The sequence below is a fragment of the Pygocentrus nattereri genome, chromosome 23, assembly GCF_015220715.1.
Source record: "Pygocentrus nattereri isolate fPygNat1 chromosome 23, fPygNat1.pri, whole genome shotgun sequence".
Classification (NCBI taxonomy): domain Eukaryota; kingdom Metazoa; phylum Chordata; class Actinopteri; order Characiformes; family Serrasalmidae; genus Pygocentrus; species Pygocentrus nattereri.
Genome location: NC_051233.1, coordinates 6,868,771 through 6,891,998, shown reverse-complemented (window position 1 = coordinate 6,891,998; position 23,228 = coordinate 6,868,771). Strand labels below are relative to the sequence as shown.

General features: G+C 40.5%; 1 protein-coding gene across 3 annotated transcripts in view; it reads left to right on the top strand.

Annotated features, from left to right (window-relative positions):
* Nucleotides 1–21,780, top strand: part of brinp1 (bone morphogenetic protein/retinoic acid inducible neural-specific 1) — a 231,220-nt gene extending 209,440 nt beyond the window's left edge. The window contains exons 7-8 of one of the 3 annotated variants that reach the window (XM_017702889.2): nucleotides 3,759–3,993; nucleotides 18,362–21,780. In XM_017702889.2, coding sequence (XP_017558378.1) covers nucleotides 3,759–3,993; nucleotides 18,362–19,502 — 1,376 coding nt within the window. In that variant the 3' untranslated portion in view covers nucleotides 19,503–21,780. The remainder of the gene's footprint in view (nucleotides 1–3,758; nucleotides 3,994–18,361) is intronic. The other 2 variants (XM_017702890.2, XM_017702891.2) reach the window with 2 other exon arrangements.
* Nucleotides 21,781–23,228: the final 1,448 nt, after the last annotated feature.

Below are 23,228 nucleotides of genomic sequence, written 5' to 3'. Positions count from 1 at the left end.
AGCTTTGGCTCAGCGATAGCTGCTTTTCTCACATCTCTGGCAGGAAACTTTTCCACGAAAGTCGAAGAATGTCTCTCAACTTTCGACTTTTTATAAGGCTGAAGCCGCTTCTCATTCACCTGCTTCCAGTCCACCTTAAATGGTGCCTGAGGCACTGGAATGTAACTGCTGCTGACTGCTTTAGCAAGCTGTTTTAACCTCTCTCATCCAGCACTTTGGCTGTAGTTATTTTCATCTACCATCCACCTATATTTATCACTCTGTAGATGTTAGCTGACATTATTGTACCCTGATAGCTGTAAAGGTGTTTTTTCCATGAATACGTTTGCATGCGTTGTTTAGTTTGGACCCGTGTGGATTGTATTGTTGTGTGTTGGGTGTTTTCTAGCAATTCTGGATCCATCGTCGAATTTCGATCTTGGTAAACATGACAAAGATAAAGTGACACACCTGTCTGGCTGACGTGATACGAACACTTACAATTCTGTTGCTATTAACTGTCTGAAAGGCGTGTAACTTGTTTTGTCCAGCACTTTTACCCACATACTTTTGTTTCTTGTGAAAAGGGCTTATGCCCTCTGTTTTAATATTGCTGTTAATAATAACGGGTCTCAAAAAAAAAAATATATATATATATATATATATATATATATATATATATATATATATATATATACAGAGTGAGTCAAAAGTCACAGGACACTGTTTTATTTGATGTTTTATGCTGTCACAGGCCTCCATGATGTGGTTCTGAAGGTGGTGTTTGTTGCGGATTTTCTTTGATGATGACCCCAGAGATAAAAGTCGATAATAAAATAAAAAATAAAATACGATAAACTGTGTCCTGTGACTTTTGACTCACCCTAAACATACATACATATAGTTGTCAGAAGTCTCCAAAAAGGTAACTTTACAGGAGAAGGGCATGCCTCTCTTTTAATGTGTCAATGGAACCAGACGTCTTTCCAAGTAATTTTAGTTTGTTTTTTTTGGTCCATTCAAAGGCCAACAGGTCTTTCCAAATTCTGTGAAAAACTGAAAATGAATAAAAATGGAGAGGTTATATGAGGTTTTCGTCTGAAAGCAGCAATATATACCTATACTATATATATATATATATATATATATATATATATATATATATATATATATATATATATATATATATATATATATATATACATATATATAAAAACTGTAACTAATTTTATCTATAAAAACAACTTGACACTAAAACTAAAACCAAAAGTATGTTACAAGGCATAGCATAGCCACAAGGCCAAACTGCACGCACCAGATGTGCCTATTCATTACACTAGTTCCTTCCACAATGCCCGCCACCACTATCTGCATTACATATCAAGGCATGTGTCAAGTCTTATTATCTATTAGCCCGTGTAATGTTGTGTCACTTCCCACAGCACAGGCAGCACAGTTAAAATAGCGGGCCTGTGCATTAGCCTATCTGTCTGAGCCCATACTGACACCATTATAACAACACTGTCAATAAAGGCAGACTGCAAAATATTTATGAAGGAGGGAAGGCTCCGGTCGGCCTCCCTCAGTCTGCTGCAGTGTGCTGCAGGCTACTTGCTAGAGTGGAAGCCAGAGTGGGAACGCCTTCCTCTGATTGTTTCTCTTCTGGCTGCCTCTGCTTTGGCTCTCTGTTTGTGCGCTCACCTTGTTGCCTTCAAAAAGTAAAGCACTGCTAAGCTGAAATGTGGAGAATCTGCAATTTCAGAACAACATTGGAGCACTTTGCATCAAAACCTACTGAAAGGATTCCAGATCGTGACAAAGTCAAGGCCAACGCTGCTTCATTCATATTTATTATGAGGTAGCCTTGAGGTGAACCCAGAGTCTTGGACCCAGAGCTCAGTTTTACTCAACTTAAAATACATAAATATATTGACGTCAAGATTGTGACAAAGGCTGCTTCGTTCACATTTACTCTGAAGATTTTTGGCACAGCAAGTCATACTTGAGTTTAAGGTAGCCTTGAGGTAAATCTAAAGTACCTTAGTTCAGTTTTACTTAATGCTACCTTAAAAGAACAGTCCGGTTTTTAAATCTTTAGATGCAAATTGGCTTAAAGTAAACATGAGGTAGCTCAAATTCGATGAACTCAGTGCGATCTTAAAGGTACAGTCCACTTTTATTCCTTCAAAAACAAAGGTTGCAAGGAATATGAATTGAACTTAATTAGGAATGAACGTCTGTACAGTTAAGTAACGCTACTCCTTTTGTACCTCTGCTCTTAGATATGCTCTTAAAAGTACAGGTGCCAAAACTAGTTCTTCAGAGCAACACCACAGAAGAACCATTTAAGGTTCCTTAAAGGGATTACCGATTAATCATTCTTGAGAGAACCATTTTTGCAAATTAGATGTATGATTTCTGTAACAACTGCAATTTCCCTCTGGGATCAATAAAGGATTCTGATTCTGATTCTGATAAAAGTTCTATACTGTTTAAAAGTTCTTCATAGAACCACACGTCCAAGAACCGTCTAGTCGCTCCTGTTCATTTGATTATCAAATGCACACACTTAAAAAAGTGGTTCTTTATGAAAGGCAATGGTGAAATTTTATTTGGTCTATTCTTCTTTGTATAAGATGATGATGATGATGATGATGATGATGATGATGATGACGATGTCAAGTCATGCACTGTTTACTATAAACATTTTTGGGAAAGCAAGCTTTGTACTTTAAGGTGCAAGTTTAAGGTGAACACAAAGTAACTTAACTGTCTTACTTACAGTGCTGAAAAATCCAATGTTTCTACTCAAAAACATAGTTTTTTCCCACATTTTGCAATAACAATGAAAAGAGTTATGATGCTTGCAGTGCTTCATTCATTTTCATAACATTTTTGAGAAAGCAACAGCTCAATCAGTAAAGCTAAGTGGCTTGAGATGAACCCAGAGAGACTCGTTTTAGTTTAATTCAGAGCTGCTTTAAAAATACTCAAAACTTTTCTCCAAAGCGTATTTTGAAAGTGATATATAGTGCAAAAAACACTTCCAAACAGACAAGAATGGGCTTCCAGTTTCTGGTTGTAAATGTTCTTGTGCAACCACAAGCACAAAACAGTTCTGTGGCGTCACATTCGTGGGTTATTATGTGAATTTTGAATGAACTTTTTAAAGTGTATAATTTTCAGTATGATGTTGTAGTTTACATTATAGCTTGTAAGTGTGGTTGGTTTAGTGTAGTGAGTAACTCTTCTGTCCTGGAGACTGGGGTTCAATCCCCACCTGGGCAGCACCCTACACTATACCAATAACAGTCCTTGGGCAAGACTCCAAATGCTAAAAATGATCAAACTGTAAGTTGCTCTGGATATGAGCATCAGCCAAAATGCCATAAAAGGAAAAATATTCAGTTTTGATTAAAAGGAAGAAAACTGGAAAACTCTGGTCTATTTGACTGCCTTACATCTGTGGGATTGTATTAAAATGATAATTACATTATACTCAAAGTTACCTGTCTAATTTGAGAATCCAGTGCTGATACACAGCTAAGAGGTTAAACACTTTAGAAAGTTAATAATTAGAAATCCATTCACAAGCACCTCATGAGTGAAAAAGACATTCACAGGAAATCATTAGTAATATCTGTGAAATTACGAAAATTTAAATAAGGTCAAAGGCTATGAGGAAATGACTTCTCTTCTTCGTCTCTTCTTCTTTTCTCTTCTTACTTTCCCTCTTCATTACCCACCCTTCCCTCCATCCCCACCTCCATGATCCTCAGATGAGTTCAAGTCGTTCCTGAAGCGGCTGCCCTCCACACATTTCCTGCCTGTGAGCAGCGTCCACCTGCTTTGGGGCAGCGACTGGGACCTGCAGGCTCGGTACCGCCTCCTTCAGAGCTCTCTGGAGGCCCAGAGGCTGAAGATCCAGCGCACGGCCCGAAAACTCTTCAGCCTCAGCGTCCGCTGCCACCACAATCCCAACCATCAGATGCCTAGAGAGAGGTGGGTCTCAATGTACGAAAACATTCCTTCTCTTTCCAGAAAGGTCGTTGAGCTGAAGTACAGTATCAGTCAAATGTTTGGACATGCCTACTCATGCAAGTACAGTTTTCCCAATGAAACACATAAAGTTATGCAAAAACAAAAACAATGTTCAACAAGTCTTGGCACTCTCGTCAGCTGCTTCATGAGTAGCCAGCTGGGATGCTTTTTCATGGCTGGGAGTCCAAGAGAACATAATTGGCCTTGCTTTCTGGGTGGGTAGAATGCCCCCCTCCCCACTCAACCCAATACTAGCCAGCTGACACAACAGAACTGGTAGTTGGCACTTTCCCCCAAATGTATTTGACTGTCCAGTGATGTTGTGTGAGCAGCAATTCAACAAGATGCAATGGCAGGTTTCAAACGCCTCAGGGGAAGCCTGTGCTAGCCTTCTTACTTCTAGCAGTAGTGGTATTGTGTGATTGGGGGAGTCCTAGCCAGTGGGTACGATTGGATCTAAAAATCCAATAATACCAAAAAAAAAAAAGATGCTATTTTCAATATTTACTGAGGCTGGACAATAACTTTTTGATGCTGAAGGTTTGAGAGCAATCAAAACTGAGTTATAGATCAGCGAACGCCTCCGATTTTTGCATTTAAATATTATGTTATGTAATATTATGTGTCCCAAACTGATCCAGCTAATTAACTTCTTCAGGAACTCCTTGACTGGAGGAATCAGATGCATTAGTGCTGGGTAAGGATACCACCCCGGAAGGGGGCATTTTAGATGCAGGTTAGAGCTGAGCTCTGCAGGAAAGTCGATCTCCATCCTCTCAGAAAAAAGGTCCCAAACGTTCATACTTTTGTCACTGAAGAGCACCTTTATCTTTAATATGTTTCAATTTATATTAGATTATTTTAAGTTGTATGATTACATTCACCCAGTGTTATTTCCAGTCTTTATATATATATATATACCCTTCCCCTTGGGAAAACATATTTGAGGTTCACTTTTGGAGCTTAGAAAACCACTGTTGTACCTTTGAGACACCTTTACATTGTTTGTCCCTTGATAAACACAAATGGTACCTGCTTAGTACCCTTCTTTCTCATCGTCCAGTGATTTAGATCACAATTTATGTAAGATTGTAAAACCATTTGTCCAAACATTTGATTGATACAGTGTATCTGGGCAGGTATTGCCAATGCTACACATGTTTGATTTAAAGTGATCTACCAATTCTACCAAATCAATAAATAATGCTATAAATAATGAGTGTCTATAACACTTTCCGGTGGTTTAGATTTAACAAATAGCATGAAGATGGCAAAATTTACATTTCTAAGAGGCTCTGTAACTCTGTTTGTCATTGCAGTCATTCTTGGAAATGGCACCAGTCACATAGCAGCTAATGCTGTAAACCCCCTTAGGCATCCCACTTTAAAATCTAATGAAGGCTCCACATTAATGTAGAAAAGGTTATGTTTGCGGTAGGGGTAAGAATGCTTCTGATGGGTTTTGACCTGTGGGACACCCTTCAGCATAGATTTGTCTATGTAATAAGCCATAGGCCGAACTAAATAATTGCTGTAGATGTAATGTTAGCACACATTACACACTTTTATTTGGGGTTTTATGGTGCACAGGTGCTATTATAGTAGGCCATGATGCTAAAAACATAATCAAGCACCACAAAACTGTTTCACCTTGATTAAAAGACCTTAACCTCCTTAAATGTTAACAACCAGAGAAGCTGGCACATTTGTATACTGCACCTCTTAAAAAGGTGACATGTTGGCAAATGGAAGCATCTTGGGCATGTAGGCAATGTCCAAATATGATTGTTCTAACAGCTTCTTGAAGTACCCAGGTAGAATCTCATAGAAAAGAACTGACCAATAAAATGGGTTGTTCTGGAGAACCTGGATATGCACCTAAGGTCATCATGCTGAATGTCAAGTGTTGTATAAACTCCCTGAGCATTTGACTGTGGAACTGTGTTCTCTGGAGTGATAGATCTCAATCTAGTACCTTTGGGATGAGCTGGAGTGGAGTGATCCGGAACTGACCATTCAACATTGGTTTCTGGCCTCACTAATGCTTTTGTTTTTGGTTGTATGCAATGTTCTAGCTTTCTCAGAAGACTAGAGGCTGCAGCCAAGAAGGGGCAAACTCCCTATTAATCCCTGAAATGAGTAAGAATAATGTTATAACATCCTTATTCCAACACCATAATGAGAACTAGAGGTCCATGGCGTACGTTTCAGGTTTTGGATGCTTCCCTTGCTTTTTGCTTTGAAGGTACATTATGACCCTGTAATCCAGTACTGGTATTTTCAGTAGTACAACTAGATAAAACTAAGTAAATAAACAAATCTAGAAACAAAAAAATATGTTCGCTTCAGACTTCAAGTGCTTGGGATGGAGGAGGGGAGGGGGGGTTGACTGGCTTGTTGCAGATAAGACTAAGCAAACCTTAATCTAAGACATAGCAAACAGTTCTTCCTGCATTATGTGGGGGCAGGCCTGACAACCAGATTAGAGAGGAACATGAATTCTCAGGGAGAAAATAAATAAACAAATAAATACAAATAATAAAAGCATACATTGCAAAAACAGCAACAGAGAAAATCAAGTGCAAACTGATAGTTGCATGAAAGGTTTGTAAATGCATCAAAATAAAAAATAACCCCGGTACGTATGACGAGGGAAATAAATAAATAAGTTTTTAAAAAATAAAGCAAAAATATTTGTTTATTGTGGATGAAGGGGAGAACGTCAGCTGTCTCTAATGTGGAAGTAGCACACCCACGCCTCAACGGTGGCTTTGACAAGGTTTGTGCTGAAGCGTTATCAAAGGCAAGCAGAGCATAGTCAGGATTCTGTGGGGCACACATCAAGGACGTTTGATGGCGATGGGTGGGGGGGACGAGAGAGGGAAGGAGGTGGGGGGGGTCGGAGAGAGAGATGAACTCAGGGTGCCAGGGGTGTAAGAAGGAGCAGAGCGATGCGGTGCTGTAATGCCAGGTAAACACAAACCTTCACTGCCGCGCTAGCCTTATCAGCTCTGCGTAGCGCGACGAAAGAAAACGTTCGCTCACATTTTCTGCCCTAATTCTTTAAAGGCGCTGCTTCAAAGCGGAATGCTGTTTGTTTTACTGAGGCTACAGAGTCTGCTCCTGTGTATGAGAGAGGCCTATTTTCCCAGTTCAAAGTCAGAATGGCTAGTTTAGCGCGCGAGAACTAGAGCGCCAAATTAGCATCCAATTTGAATAAACTTGAATACGGCCCACGACGGGGTAATAACTCTCCCCGGTAAACAATCTCTGGAGAAAGACAGAGAGCTTGAAAGTAGTCCCATGCTGTCTTGAAATAACATTCTACTTAATGGGGTCTAATAGAGACAGATTTCCAACAAACCTTTCCAAACTAATAACTGTCAACGGCAACAATATAGAAACTCATTAAAAGCCGGAACCAAAGTTTGAGAGCAGTTTCTTTACTTGCAGACCACTGAAAGCTTCATCTGTGAAGACGTGTGCCCGTCAAATCTCTCAAGATTGACTCCAGCTGTCAAGAGGCGAATGCCCCCTCACTGTTTTTAGAAAATTAATCTTCCAAAACATTCTGTTAAATAGATGAGTGCCCATGGTAATAGGATATTTGCAACATCTTTGGTTGACTAACAGCAAATAGAAACACTCAGAATGAGGCTTTGCAGCAAGTTTTTTCAAGGATCTTGAAGTGGTAACTTAATGCAAACTCATAAAAATAAAGGGTCTTAACTGATTCTTTGGGGAAAACTTTTAATTGGTTGCTTCATGTTGAGGTTCTTCACATGGGCGTTTACAAAAACGGTTCTTTAATGAGCCGTCCAGTAAAAAGTTTCTAAGGGAGTCAACAGTTGTTCTGCCCTTACTGGTAAAGTTACTGAACAAAGTCTGTCTTTATTATCTCTTATACATCTGACATGACATGGTATTTCTAAGTCAGTGGTCGGCAACTCAAATATTAAGAAGAGCCGTTATGTCAATTCAGCAAAAGTGAAATTACCTTGGGAGCTGCAACATTTCATGTCCATTTTACGTCCATCTCGGCTGTAAATCTGTCTCTGTATGTGCTATGGTGCTAGTGTAGGCTAAGAAATTAAAAATGAATGAAAATGCAGACTTATTTGGCTCGGCTTTAAGCTTATGCTCAGCTATAGCTGCTTTTCTCACATCTCTGGCAGGAAGCTTTTCCGCAAAAGTAGAACGTATTATTGTAAAATGTCTCTTAATGTTTGTTTTTTTTGAAGCTGAAGTCAGTTCTTCTTGTTCGAATTTCCCCATTCCACCTAAAACGGTGCATGAGGCAGCAAAATGTAATTGCTGCACCATTTAAAGTGGAAGGGGAGTGTTTGCCAGTTTCTCATGGCAGATTAAATGGTTCAGGAAACCAGCTGAGAGTTTTTAAATGCAAAGTCCATCCATCCATCCATCCATCCATCCATCCATCCATCCATCCATCCATCCATCCATTTTCTAAGCCGCTTCTCCGTCAGGGTCGCGGGGGGATGCTGGAGCCTATCCCAGCAGTCTTTTTAAATGCAAAGTCCATTCGTCTCCAAATTCTCAATAATCATCTTACTGCCTTTTGCTTAGCTACTCGCTAGGCCAGATTGTTTGCATGGCTATGGTGACCAGCAGTCTGCGTGCTGAGGGAGAATCCTCAGTTCTACATTAACTCCAGCATTTGACCATTTATTGTTAAATTGTGTTAGAACAATGAACAGAGCTTTGTTTTACTGTAAAGGAGGATTATTTTGTTTTTAACTAAAAGTTCAATTCTTCTGTGGAACCGTAACAGGACAGTGAAAGACTCACATGCGGCTCTGGAGCTGCATGTTGCTGACACCTGTTCTAGATAATTGCTCCTAAGAACTATTTTCGGCACTGAGATTTTGAGATGTGAAGCGTCTCATGGACCTGGCTTGTTACTTGAAAATCCTCCTCTAGGGGTGCTATTAGCCCTCAGGTAGCTTTTGGTGCCCCGTAAGAGTGGGGCATCACATCACTGACACTGTGGATCTTTGTTAAGAATGAGGGGCCAGTTTCCCAGAAGTAGATTTAGACTAAGCCTAAAGGAATTTTCACCACTGGCACTTCAATTTAGCGCCAGGCTAGGCTTAATCCATGTCCTGGAAACCAACCCATAGAGTATAGAGAACCATATTGCTCTGGGTAAGACTTCATGGCTGCTCCACAAGGGTATCAAAACCAGCCCTTATGGGGAAAAAAACAGCACAGCTTATCTTCCCCCTGCTCATTAAGGGCTGTTGAGCTGCTGCTGAGAGAACAAACTGTACAGAGCTGTTGCTGTCCAGGACTGGAGTTAGACACGTGTGTCCTACAGGGACAAGCAGAAGAACTCTATAATGGTTCTAGCTGGAGCTTTGGCTTTAAGGAATTGTAACAAGTATAAGAACATTCTTCAGTAGTGTTACCATCAGCTACTGGAGAGTTGCTCCATGCACAAAACCTACAATATTAAATTTGCTGCAATTACTGTCCCCCAGTTAAATATGGTGTTATGTATTTGACAAGCCATGTATATTGCAATTAACACCTTAAAATCCCTGGCACATTACATCTAAAGGCTTATTACTCATGCTTATTACATCCCAAATCTTGTTTTCCAGCAATTCCATGGACTACAAAGTGGCTGAGATATTCTTAGGCTGTAGAAGTGTATAATAGAAGTTTGGACTTGCTGGCCAAGGGATCAGCATCTACTAATGTGAACAGTGGGTAGGCTATTGCATTTCTTGGCACTTATAATGCATCTTTCAGGAAAAAGAGGAGAAAAAAAGACATTAAATATATATATTTAAATGAGGTATACTTTAGGCTATAGACAGATTTGCACATTTTTGCTAAGGTAGCAATATTCATGTATTTGTTTGCCAACTTAAGCAAGAAGTTTACACTCTTAGTTCCTAGCTACACTCGCTCTGTTCTCTTTTATAATTGAATTCTGCTAACTCTGCTGCACCCTTGGCTCCACAACTCCCAATAAAACAAAGTTCAGGCGTAAAAGACACGACTTATTTAATCAGAGGTCTGAATGGGCCTGAAAGATGCTCTAATTGCATTCCCCAGGCTTGAAATAAAGGCAAATAACTACAGAAAAGCTGACCGAGGTGTCTACAGTCCTCTACAGAGCACATACTGTGTGTTAATTGCGTTAGCTTATATATAGAAACACTCACTGCAGCCTACAGAGTCAGAGTCAGTGCTTGGAGCTGAAGTAGTTGGGCTTGCTGGGCTGTCACTCAGCCTCTCCCGGGCGGCCTGCTCTTTGGCTCATAGGAAAAGAGGGACGGCTGCCCGTTAAGGGAGGAGTTTCTTGCTGACACTGAACAGAAACAAGTGGCTCATTATTGGGAGCAAACTGCCCCCACATTCCCCTCGGACTCCAGGAGCAGGGGTTACGCAACAACGCTTCGCTCTGCAGACGGATAAAAATAAACTTTGCCTCCAGTTTGATGATGGCCTGTTACAAGTGAAAGATGCCACTATTCCTATTCTGATATAACTATCCTGATGGCGTGCTGCAATAGGGCCGATAATGCAAACCGTTCACCGCGGCAAAGCTAATTTTAGTGCCGACGTGCTGAAGAGTTGGCAGTTACCTTCCCAAAGCAGCCTACCAGCTAGCTCTTTCTATTTAAGTGCCTAAACTTTTCCTTATCTTGCACCCCGCTAGTTTCGAAGTTTGTCCTCTTGTCCATGCCTGCCTATGCACAGACTTTCCGGCAAGAAATGGAAAGTTGTGGACAGAGAGAGAAGTCCAACTCAGCAATCCCCTGGCTTTTGTTCAATTAATGCCCTTTTGCGGACCCCGCAATTTCTCCTCCCTCAGAAAGAAGTGCGCACAAGTCCTCCTGCCTTGCTGGATTGAAAGAGCTGATGCATAAAGTTTAACGTTTCAGCGCTTCAAGAAAATTTTGTCTTCGGGGCAAATAGCGGAATGAGCTCCGACTCTCCATCTACTTTCAGCGAATCTATAGTGACAACTCTGCATGGTTATAACCAACAGGACACTGGATGGCGTCAGCAGAATCAGTACGCAAAAATACCACCACGCTGGTCAAATGTTTTCAAGGCGGAAAACTGTTTCTGGAAGTCAAGAAGGCATTACGTTCGTAGAAAATTATTCAAGAGTTGCAGCCATAAATATGAAACGGGCAGAGTTTTATAGACGTTATATTTCTGGAATGTGCTCCCAGAAGCTGTATCAACAAGTTTGATTCTGCACTTGATACTTGTTTCAGTATCAATCATCAAAATAAATATTCAAATTTATGCATGACTCAGTCACTGAAATGTAAAGAAAGTCATTCCCGGTGGTCGGGATAGGAACCGTTTTGCCATTTCAGGATGAAACGGCCCAAAATGACTTGGAAAAAAAATCTGGTTCCGTTGACTGAAGTAGGTTTTTTGCTTCTCTTGTGAAGTTGGAGATACAAGGTTTTCCTCTGACAACAGCACTTCACAATGTCTGCAATACAATTTTAGCCATTGTATTTACTATACAAAACCATCAGTGAAGCTACACTTATTCTGAGATTTTTATGATAGGAAAACAGTGGTAAATCTAAAAAAGCAAAGCTTTCTATTCTTATCTCATAATCATCATGACGCAATGTTGCATAACTCAAGCAACATATTTTAACTATGGTCCCCAAAGTAGCTTTGAAAGCTATGTTAGATGTCTGGTTCCTATCACCACTACTGTGACCAATCTAAGGTTTGCCAGAAGGGGGCAGTTGTGGGCTGGAGGTTAGGGAACTGGCCCTGTGACCAGAAGGTTGGGGGTTCAATCCCCAGTGGCGACAGTCCATGACGGAGGTATCCTTGAGCAAGAAACCTAACCCCCATTTGCTCCCTGGGTGCTGTGCATAGGGCTGCCCACCGCTCCAGGAAAGTGTGTATGTATGTGGTGTTTCACTTCATGGATGGGTTAAATGCAGAGGTGGAATTTCCCCATTTGCGGGAACCACTCTGAATTACTTTCTATATTTTAAGTGGTGCTTTTAGAGTAAACACACACTCAGTAGACTCTCAGGACCATGTCAAAAACATTTGAGGGTTAATATTAGGTTCAAGGTTGAAGTTAAGGTTAGGGTTAGGATTAGGGTATGATTAGGATGAGGGTTAGGGGTTGGCTAAGTTGGGTAAGGTTAGGTTTTGCGTAATGGAAGTAACATATATAATACATCTACTTAATTTAAGTATCAACCGCACATTTACACAATATTCACTTCAGTGTATTCAGATAGTTGGCAGGCTAAACTTTGAATCAATACTTAATATTGAGGTTAGCATCTTAAAATCCCTGGCATATCACATCCGAAGGCTTATTACTCAGTAACGACATGGTTATTACATCCCAAGCCTTGTTTTTCTGCAATTTCATTGCCTACAATGAAATGGGACTATGATATTTATAGGTGGTAGAGGTGTACAATGAACATTCAGTCCTGCCAGCCAAGACACTAACATGCACTAATATTAAGAATGGATAGGCTATTGCATTCTTTAGTCCTGGCTCTTATAAGGCACCTATCAAGAAAAAGAAAAGACATTTGATTATACTTCTAGATTATAAATCTCACTCCTATATGTATGTAAATTTGGTGAAGTTCCTCTCTTTCAATCCGCAACTGTGACGTGGATTGCAAGTTTAGACTCAGAGCTTTCAGCAGAAGTTGAAGCCACTTGTTTCAATGAGCCATGATTCTGTTATTTCCAGATAGTACTGAAACTTGTAAGGTTTAGGTCCACACTTTGGCCAACAGTTGCCATTTAGGGTAGTGGAATGGAATGCATCTGTAAAGCTGGCGTGGTATTTAATCAAATTGAGCGGCGCAATTAAATGAGGAACCAAAGCGTGGTGCCCATCTCTGCTTATGAGGAGCTCTGGACCGCAGTTATTGCCCTGGCTGATGGCTTGCTGTAATTGTGGTCGTTTGTCATTAGCTGTACCTGATAAACAGTGGGTGGAATGACATACACTCGGGGGGCGAGAGAGAGAGAGAGAGAGAGAGAGAGAGAGAGAGAGAGAGAGAGAAAGAAGGCTATAGGGAGAGAGATGAACGGAAATAATGGAGCTTTTGTTCAGCCTCGCCATGCAGTACACCCACACAACTCTTCTCACTGAGTTAATAGTCATGCACCTCGACGCTTCACTATGCTCAATGTACTGTACAGCTCAATTATCAGGCGGATGGATGCAAGTATGCATGGATGGATCAATGGATGGATGGATATGACCTCTGCTGCATGTGATTCATTCTATTGTTGGGAAGAGACGGATGGACAAGTTGACATTAGTGGCTACATGTGAAGCTTGTGTACTCCCATTAGTATTTAGAGTTCTGTACAAACCTAAAAAGCCTCTATCTCTTCCAGTGGTTATATAGCTTGAATGCATACATTATGAATAACTCAAAGAAAACCTTGCCAATAGCAGAACTACAGCATATAGATGGCTGTCTAAAGAGACTTATACAACAAGATCTCCATTGTGTACAAAATCTATTTATCCTTTAAGCGTTGACATGGTCCTGCTTAAACTCTTAAAAAGAAATGTTCTTTATGTCATGACTTTATATAACCACTTTTGGTTCCTTGAAGAGCCTTTCAATTGATAGTCCTGCAGAGAGATGAATGTGAAGAATCTTTTCAGAGTTCTCATAACTGGCACTTAGTGTAAAGTGAGGTTTGAGTGAGGTTTTTTTTTTTAATTCTTTCATTGGTATAGAACCTTTATATGATGTGAACATTCTTTAAATCTGTAAAATATGCTGCAATCTCAAATATGTTTTTCACTTATGGTTCTAGGGAGGCACTGGTTCTTCTGTGGTATCACTCAAGAAACCCTTTGAACACTTTTTAGAGTGAATTAAACATTCTCAAAAATATTGTGAAATGTCTTTTATGTGCTTACTAGCTGGAACCTGTTAGGTAATTCAATGTAATTTAGTCAGACTGTCTTGGCACTTAGCCCTTTTTTACCCCAAATTATTGCAGAATACTTGAAGTTTGTACTTCACACTTACTGTTAGTAGACTTTTCAGAACGATTTAGTTAAATTATCTTGGAACTTACCATCACGACACGCACTAATTCCCCAGCATTTACATTACAAATTACAACCTGTTACTGTGTTCCTCAAGGCTCTGTTTTAGGGCCATTTTTGTTCTCCCTTCATTTGGATGCATAATCCTTAAAACAAAATAATGCTTTTAAATTTGATTAAGATTAAGATTAAGTGACCCTTTAGTCCCACAATGGGTACATTTCACCTCTGCATTTAACCCGTCTGTGAAGTGAAACACCACATACACTCTAGTAAGCGCACACACACACACACACTAGAGGGCAGTGAGCACACCTGCCCAGAGCGGTGGGCAGCCCAATCTGCAGCACCCGGGGAGCAGTTGGGGGGTTAGGTGTCTTGCTCAAGGATACCTCAGTCATGTCCTTGATGATGCTATGCTGATGATACTTACTTATATTGTCAACCCAACCAGATGCCATAGCTACACATACATTAATTGAAGATTGTGTTAAAAAGATATTGATATCTCAATGACCGAGATGCTTCTCCTGATAAATTATGTTAAAACAGAACTGTTGTTGTTGGGTCCTAAATCCTCTCAAAAACAATAAATAAATAAATAAATAAAATAAAATATATAAAAAGGTTTCAAATTACATTTGTGGCTGTAGTTAAAGACCTTGGGGTAACAACGGATGTTAGTTTATCACTTGAGCCCCATATCAGTCAGATCTGTGGAACTGCATTTTATCATGTGCAGCATAAGCAACATAAGACACATGCTATCCCTACAAGCTGCTGAGAAATTAGTCTGTGCTTTCATAACCACTAGATAAGACTTCTGTAACATGTTACTGGCTGGTTGCCCTGCTGTCTCTCTGAATCAGCTCCAGCTGGTTCACAATGCAGCAGTCCATGTGCTTACCAGGGAAATAAAGTCTAGATTTCATTTTATTCCGTTTATACTGGCTTCCTGTTTAGTTTTGCCTTGGGTAAATGTAAAGCTCTTAATGGAAAACCTTACTGATCTGGATGAGACACCTTCATTCAGCTGATTTAGGCTTATTACAAATGCCTAAGTTCTCTTACGGCTCAGTTGGTGGAAGGTCATTTTCTAATAAAGCTTCTAAATGTGATAAATGTTTTTTTTTCTGGATTTTTCTAATCCAGATATCCGTTTGCTAGCATATGCCTAGAATCATTGTGGCTCATTTTCTCTTGTTTGTACTGGTGTTGTTCTTTTTATCTTAAAGGAAGAAAGTGAGGGACAGGCCTTGCGGTAATAGCTTCTATAGTTTGTGAGCCATGACACCTCAGTTCTGCCTCCAACAGTGGTCAGTCCAAATTTTGGGACAGCTAGAAAACCTGTATTAGAGCATCTAAGTGTTTGGGCAGGGCAGTAAGGGTGCATAAGCTCAGCTAAACAGGCTAGACCATGTAAAGACTTGTAAGTTAGGAGAAGGGCTTTAAACTGTATATGAAGCAGGACAGGTAACCAGTGTAATTTACCTAGACTTGGGCTGATTTTTACACTGAGAGAATTCTAGCTGTTGAGTTTTGTAAATACTGAAGAAAGTGAAAAGTTTCATAAGGAACACTATTGAGAAGGGAGCTGCAGTAGTCTAAGTGGAATGATATGAAAGCATGAGCCAAAGTTTCAGTGTCTTTCATGGAGAGCAAGGGGCAAAGATGATACTTGTTGTAAAGATGGAAAAAATCTGTTGACCAGAGCCCTAATATAAGTTTTGAATGAAAAAGACAGGATCAGAACCTAGGTTTTGGTCTACATTTGAATGTACACTAACAAAATAAATGTGAAGTTAGTAGAATTTGCAATTACAAAAGGTCAAATTTAAGTTTTATCAGTGTTTAGTTTTAAAAAAAAAGGTACTCTGCATCCATTTTCTGAGGTCTTGAATACAAAAAGATGGGTGACAGGTTACTGGTAGAGTTGGTGGAGACATAGCTCTGTATATCATTGGCACGACAATGGAAATGAAGACCATGGTGGCAGATGATCTGACCAAGGGGTAAAATTAATATAATGAAGAGTAGAGGGCCAAGGATTGATCTCTGGGGGACACCTTGTGTAACACCACTTATAGCAGAGTTATGCTTACCGAGGGCAACAAAGTGAAGTCTATATGTGATATGGGGTCTGAACCAGGTGAGGGCAGAGTCAGTAATTTCCCAGGTTTCACCTATATTCATGTGTAAGCACACTGAGATTTTGCAAATAGATTGAAATATGCTAAATAAATATGTGTATCATTACATTGGAGATCGTATCTCACACTCATCTGGTCAATACATAGAACTGTAAGAGATAGAAGACAATAACAATGTTATTTTATCATTTCAGCTTAAATTAATTCCTGGCTGTGCTGCCATATGTATGCAATGGATCCAAAGATTGTGGCACAAGGCACTGAAGTAGCAATGAGGTGACAACACAAAGCTACTAGGATATTTCCCTTTCCAATGAGGGAAGAAAAAATAGAGAACTCTGATTCTTTCTCCCTCATTATCATTCTTTCGCTTCCCCTGCTTTCTCTTTCTTCTCTCCCCTCCCTCATTTTCCGGCACTCATATGGATGGTGCTTTCGATGATGTATGTCATCAGCAGCGTGCACCAAAAAGCTGTCTGATACCCCATTACCAGCATGAGAATGTGCTGTGACTCGTGAAAACAAACAGCATTCGTTTCCAGTCATTTCCATCCCATTCCCCGTGGCAAACTCTCCTTTCCGTCAAAAATAAATAACGGGAAAATAAAAAGTGGGAAGCTGCTCAAAAAATCACATATTGAGGGAAAAAAAGCAGAATACAACATATTGTGGCCTTGCGCTTCAAATTGCATAAAGCCAGCTTATTGCAAATAAATATGAAAAGACAATAATAAAAGGCATCAGCAATCGAACCAGCTCTCTTGCATAAACGTCTTAATCAGCGGCATAATCTGAAGTGCACTGCATATAAAATTACACTTTCAGTAATGCTCCGATATCAGCATTGGGTATATAGACCGAACATATCCATTATGAACAGGCGAAAAATGCTTAGGCTGTCAAGTGAACAGAACATCATCAAAGACAACAACAACAGTCCGTGTCCTGCACTGATTCACTCGCTGTACCCTAAGGTAATATGATCATGATGTATATAGTACACAATATTGTAGAGGTGTTCAGTATGTGAACTTTCAAAGCGAACTGGGAGCTTAAACATAAGGTCAGACTCAGTATGGTCAAGACGTATTTCATTTCCCCCAAATTCCCCAACTGACCATATTATTTATCCTTTTTTTTATTGGTTTGTATTGTTTTCCCATGCTAGTACCTGCAGAATGGTATCAGAAAGGTTTTCTGCATGTTTCCCTTTTCAAAAATTCTAAAAACTGGAAAGGTTATCATGAAAGAAATATTAGGAAATTGAGAATATCTGTCTGGCTTCTTCTCCAGTGCACCACATGTGAGATGTGTGAGGTCACGGTAGCTTTTGATATACTTACCTATGAAAATATGAGTCAAATGTTTAATCATTCCTTTGCACATGTTCCTTGCAAAGAATCCCCACGAGTGAAGCATTTTCGGAGAAAAAAAAGCCTTTGCCTGCATAATTGGTTATATTAATATTATATTAGATCGCATTAAATATGTAGTGGCTGAAGGAATCCCATTTTTTGCTCTGTTACTCATATGCCGACATCTGCAGAGTTGACTGAATCAGAATTAGAAAGTTCACAGGCTTTTTTAGTACATAATCACCTAAGAGCCAATGACATTCGCCTTTGATTCTTCAACAGCAGGCTTGGCACAAAAGTGTAGTTTCAGAGTGAAGGATGTTTCCACTGTCACCTTAACTGCCAGCTCCCTGCTTGATCCTTTTATTGGCGATGGCTTGAGATCCACCTGATCTGCAGAGTGATGGGGTCATCAGTCTTCACTATCTGGGTTCACTAGCGTGTCACCATAACCTTGAGCCTGACGTGCTCACTTTTATCGGAATTCAAGCAAGCTCCTTCACATCCAATGGGGAGAACTTCCAGAGCCTGTCAGAATGACAAGGGTGTACCCTGAGGGGGGAGAAAAAAGGGATACGCGATTTGCATGAAGAAATAAAGTTGGATCTCTCGTTTGACAGAATATATTATCTGTTTTACTGATTGGCCTGTAACAAACAGTAGCAGGCTGTGACGGTTACTTAATCCTCTGTAACAGCAAGCACTGAGAGCTAAATGGCTTGTTCTTAATGGACCGTTTTATCCACTTTTGTCTCTTTTTCCTCCAGATCTGTGCTGCAGTGGCTGAACCGGGTGCAGTCCTTCCTCTACTGCAATGAGAACGGCTTCTGGGGCACCTTTCTGGAGAGCCAGCGGACCTGTGTATGCCACACGGGTGTCACCTTGTGCCAGCGGCCCATCCCCTGCGTGATTGGTGGCAACAACAGCTGTGCCATGTGCAGCCTGGCCAACATCTCACAGTGTGGCTCATGCAACAAGGGCTACAAGCTGTACCGTGGGCGCTGCGAGCCACAGAACGTGGACTCGGAGCGCAGCGAGCAGTTCATCAGCTTTGAGACGGACTTGGACTTCCAGGACCTGGAGCTCAAGTACCTGCTGCAGAAGATGGACTCACGCCTCTACATCCACACCACCTTCATCAGCAACGAGGTGCGCCTGGAGACTTTCTTCGACCCACGTTGGCGTAAGCGCATGTCCCTGACGCTCAAGAGCAACAAGAACCGCATGGACTACCTGCACATGATGGTAGGACTGTCCATGAAGATATGCCAGATGAGGAACAGCAGTGTGGATCCCATGTTCTTCGTCTACGTCAATCCATTTAGTGGCAGCCACTCAGAAGGTTGGAGCATGCCATTTGGTGAGCATGGGTACCCTCGGTGGGAAAAGGTACGGCTGCAGAATTCCCAGTGCTTCAACTGGACCTTGCTTCTGGGCAACCGTTGGAAGACCTTCTTTGAGACAGTGCATATCTACCTGCGCAGTCGAGCCAAGGTGCCTACTGTCCTGCGCAACGACACAGGCCAAGGTCCAGTGGACCTGTCCGACCCCAACAAGCGGCAGATCTACATCAAGATCTCTGACATCCAGGTGTTTGGCTACAGCCTGCGCTTTAACGCCGACTTGTTGAGAAGCGCGGTACAGCAGGTCAACCAGTCTTACACGCAAGGGACCCAGTTCTACTCTTCATCCTCCATCATGCTTCTGCTGCTGGACATTCGGGAGAGGATTAACCGCTTGGCCCCTCCAGTGGCGCCCGGGAAACCGCAGCTGGACCTGTTCTCCTGTATGCTGAAGCACCGGCTCAAGCTCAACAACAGCGAGATGATCCGTGTCAACCATGCCTTGGACATGTACAACACAGAAATCTTGAAACAGTCGGACCATCTGACTACCAAACTTTGTTGAGATTGAAAAGCTAGAGAGAGAGCAAAGCTACTACTGAATATAAACAGTTTGGAGAGAACAAAACAAAAAAACACAAACAAATCCTTTTTATTTTCCTTTTTTCATTTGGGACCTTTTTTGTTCTGCTTTTTTGATGTACTATTAACAACTTTGTAAGTGTAATTGTTAAATAAGAAACTAAAAATACAGAGATTAAGCCTTTTAGTTCACTAAAGAAGATTAATGAAAGGAAAAGAAAAAAAAAAGAACATGACTGTACCATATTTGTCCAAGCATGTCTGTCACTTCCTAACGGAGCATTAAGAGAAAAGAAAAGAAAAGAAAAAAAAAATTAAATTCAACATCCGGTGACAAAGAGGCCTTGATATTACTCAGAGGGAACAAAGGTACATGTGAAACTGCCATTCTTTACTGGGTAACATTTTTAACAATGTAACAAAGCAGACCAGAGGTTTCATCTTTTCATTTGAAGACTTGTAAAGCGACACGTCCTAACACATAGAGAACGCGTCTCAATAGACTTAGGTCTATATAATTTAAGGACGCAAAAGGAATCGTTAGCTGTATAGTGTTCTTTCATACCCTGGAACATCCCTCTGAGTGTAACTGGCTGTGACTTCGAGTACAGGCATGTAACAAGGCAGCCAGCCAGCCGGTCATTTTGGTCTAAAACAGCTGTTTATAGCTCTAGTTTTGTTGATGCTAACGCTTATCGCCATATGCTAGTCGGATGTGTCATTTGAGCGTGAGTGACTTAAGCTGAATCTTGTTTGTCAGGCTACCTCTGGTGTGTTCAGTTCCATCCCTGTTCTTCAGCAAGGTAGAGTCCCCTATTTGGTCCCATAGCACAGCATCTATGATCCGGAGACAAACAATCAGTGCTCACTCGTAAACCTAGCTTCGCAAAATGTACAGCCTGTGACTGCTAATGTGTCAAACTTTTCTTCTTCTTCTTTCTTTTTTTATTCTTGTTCTCATCACTGAGAACAGGTTGTGGGTCATCCTATCACACTTGCAAGAGGTTGACATAAAGCCATACATTTCCCAGAGGGATGACAAATAAAGCGAGGCTTCTACACATTTATTTTGTGAAAAATTCCTATACATTTCTTTTCCAGATGCTTTTTTTTATTTTATTTTTATAATCTTCTATTGGAAGAGCTCAGACGGAATGTGTTCAGGATTGAGGGATGGCAGTTCTCTGCATTGTCGTGAATTATGAAGCTTAACAATGGCATATTTAAAGCTTTGAGTAGGCTATGTAACGTCAACTATATGTCATAACTATGTACACAATTTTTCTATCTTCTATTCCTTAGTACAGTTCAGGTTTAATGTATTTGGCATTTCGAATTGATTCCTCGCTTTATTCCTACACCTTGACTGGTCAAAATGGTTTGCGCCAAAGTGACTTACACTAGAGTTCATGTCGGGGTAGAGGGAACACTACGCCATCCTGATAAGTATCAATCCTGATTATTATTGCTATTAATATGATTTCCATTCTTTTTATCCAGTCTTATTAAGTGCCTGTTACCTGTTACCTATCCCTTTAACCATTTTCAAAAGGTTTTTTCATCGCAGTTTTGCAAACATAGCACTGTAACGTCTGATTTTCACCAGTAATGCCCCATCGGTCAGTAGGAAGAGGGCAGAAGGAAAGCTTTGTCAGTCCACGCTGTATTCTGCATGTATTGAAAAAAGTAACCATTTTGGGAGGGGCCATAAGCGTCCTCCTTTACTGAAAACACTTAAGATGTATATTATATATGTAAATAGTTACATTGCCTTGGTATAGCCATGGAATCCAAATGCTTTTCTTAGATCACCGCAAGTCTATGGGGAGCAGCTTCAGTCCATGATTGAGACAACTTTAGCACAACATACGGAAGGATTGCAAGGATTGCCACCCCCCCCCCCACCCCCACCCCGGAAATGTATCCTCTCACAATGAAAGAAGAAGACAAATCACCAGCCGGTACCAAACCTCACCCCTACCAACCCTCCCCAACGCAACCCCCCACCCATGCATAAAGCACATAAGCTGTCCTTTCTTACGCCTCTTTTACAGAACGTCATGTACAATACAGCCACACCTTTCCCGTAGGTCTTTCAGTGGGGTCAGTTTGATTGGCAAACAGCTTTCAATACCTTGTCTATGTAATTTCTGCTGTTCTGTTGGAAAAAAAAGGAAAAAAAGTCTATATCAGCTTTCTTCAAATGAATGTTTCATATAATAATCTATTTCTCATTAAAAATGCTATATTTAATAAGAAGAGCAGTGCTTGTCTGTACCACTTCTAAAGCAAGGGCAAAAAACGCGGTTACTTCAATGAGATGAAAGTACAAAGCCAGCATCAATAGGGATCAACAGCCACCCAAGATATTTGTCATAGAATGCAATTACGAATGCGTTTTATTTACAACTTCTGGGATTTTACTGTCACACAGCTCTTTGTGGGCTGTAAACTAAACTGTCCTTCATAAAACCCCTCCAGCTGCTAACTGACCTCTGAGATTGGGGGTCATTTTGTTGGTGGCGGCAGGGACTGCCCCTCCACCCTGTGGTCAACAAAAATGTTCCAAAGCCGTCTTTTGTCCTACATACAATGACCTAAGTTGCATACAGCCGAATCTAAATGTAAAACAGGTGCACAGTTTTGTTGTCCAGTTTGTCATCATCAGTGTATCCGTGTGCTCAAACTCATGACTGATAAAAGTGGGTGTAAATTTGACATTTTAACAACCTGACAATGGCTTGATTTGCATGTCAAATCATCGAAATTATTATGATTAACAGTAATATAAGTCGAAAACAACAATTATAATAGAAATAATTGTACACATTGCAGCTTTTTTAAATGCCCACTAATATAAATCTTAATCTTAATCTAATATAAACAAGTGCTGTGACTGTTAATGTTCCATTTCAACACTTTTGCTTCAAAATACTGACACAGTAAATATCTAAACACAGAAGTAAAAGCATCTCAGGAAAATAATCACACTTCACAATCACATCAACCTACCATCTTAAACAAAGCCAAGACGTTGTGTTCCTTTCATAATTCTAATTGAATAATAATGCTATTTTGGCACTGGCCAGTAGGGGGAGCAGTGTTTGTTTCCAAACAGTAAGCCGTTCATCTCTTCAACTCATTCTAATGTTGTACAATAGTTTCATGAATTGGTCTGAATTGTCACCAAGTAAAGTCAATATAGTAATATTTCTAGCCTAAAACCGCCAAAGCAACTTAACTACCACTTTTGACCAAGCTTGCTGGTTTGTGTGTGGTACTTTGTTGAGGTCTGCCGATCTTTTGGGTTGGCTTTGCATGAAGCATGTGTAGCAATAAACCTATTTCAACGACTCAACCAGCTTGTAATTTCATGAAAATGTAGGACAAAAAACATTTAGGCTTTGGAACTCTTCAGATAGAAAGAATAACTCAGGGATTAACCTGCATGCCAAGAATTGATGCTATAGATAAAACAGGCTTAGATTTAAGACTCAACTGGGTGCTAATACTGATTTGCAAAACAACTACACATCTTCAGATTTCTATGGCAAGAAATATCAGACGGAGAGTGTGTGTTCTTACTGGTGCTCAGCCAGAATTGCAAATCCTGACTTCTAGAATGATTTTGGGCTGCATAATATTTATTTGTTAACACTATATTGGCTTTTGCAATGGTGATATTGCATAACGCTGAGATACACAAATT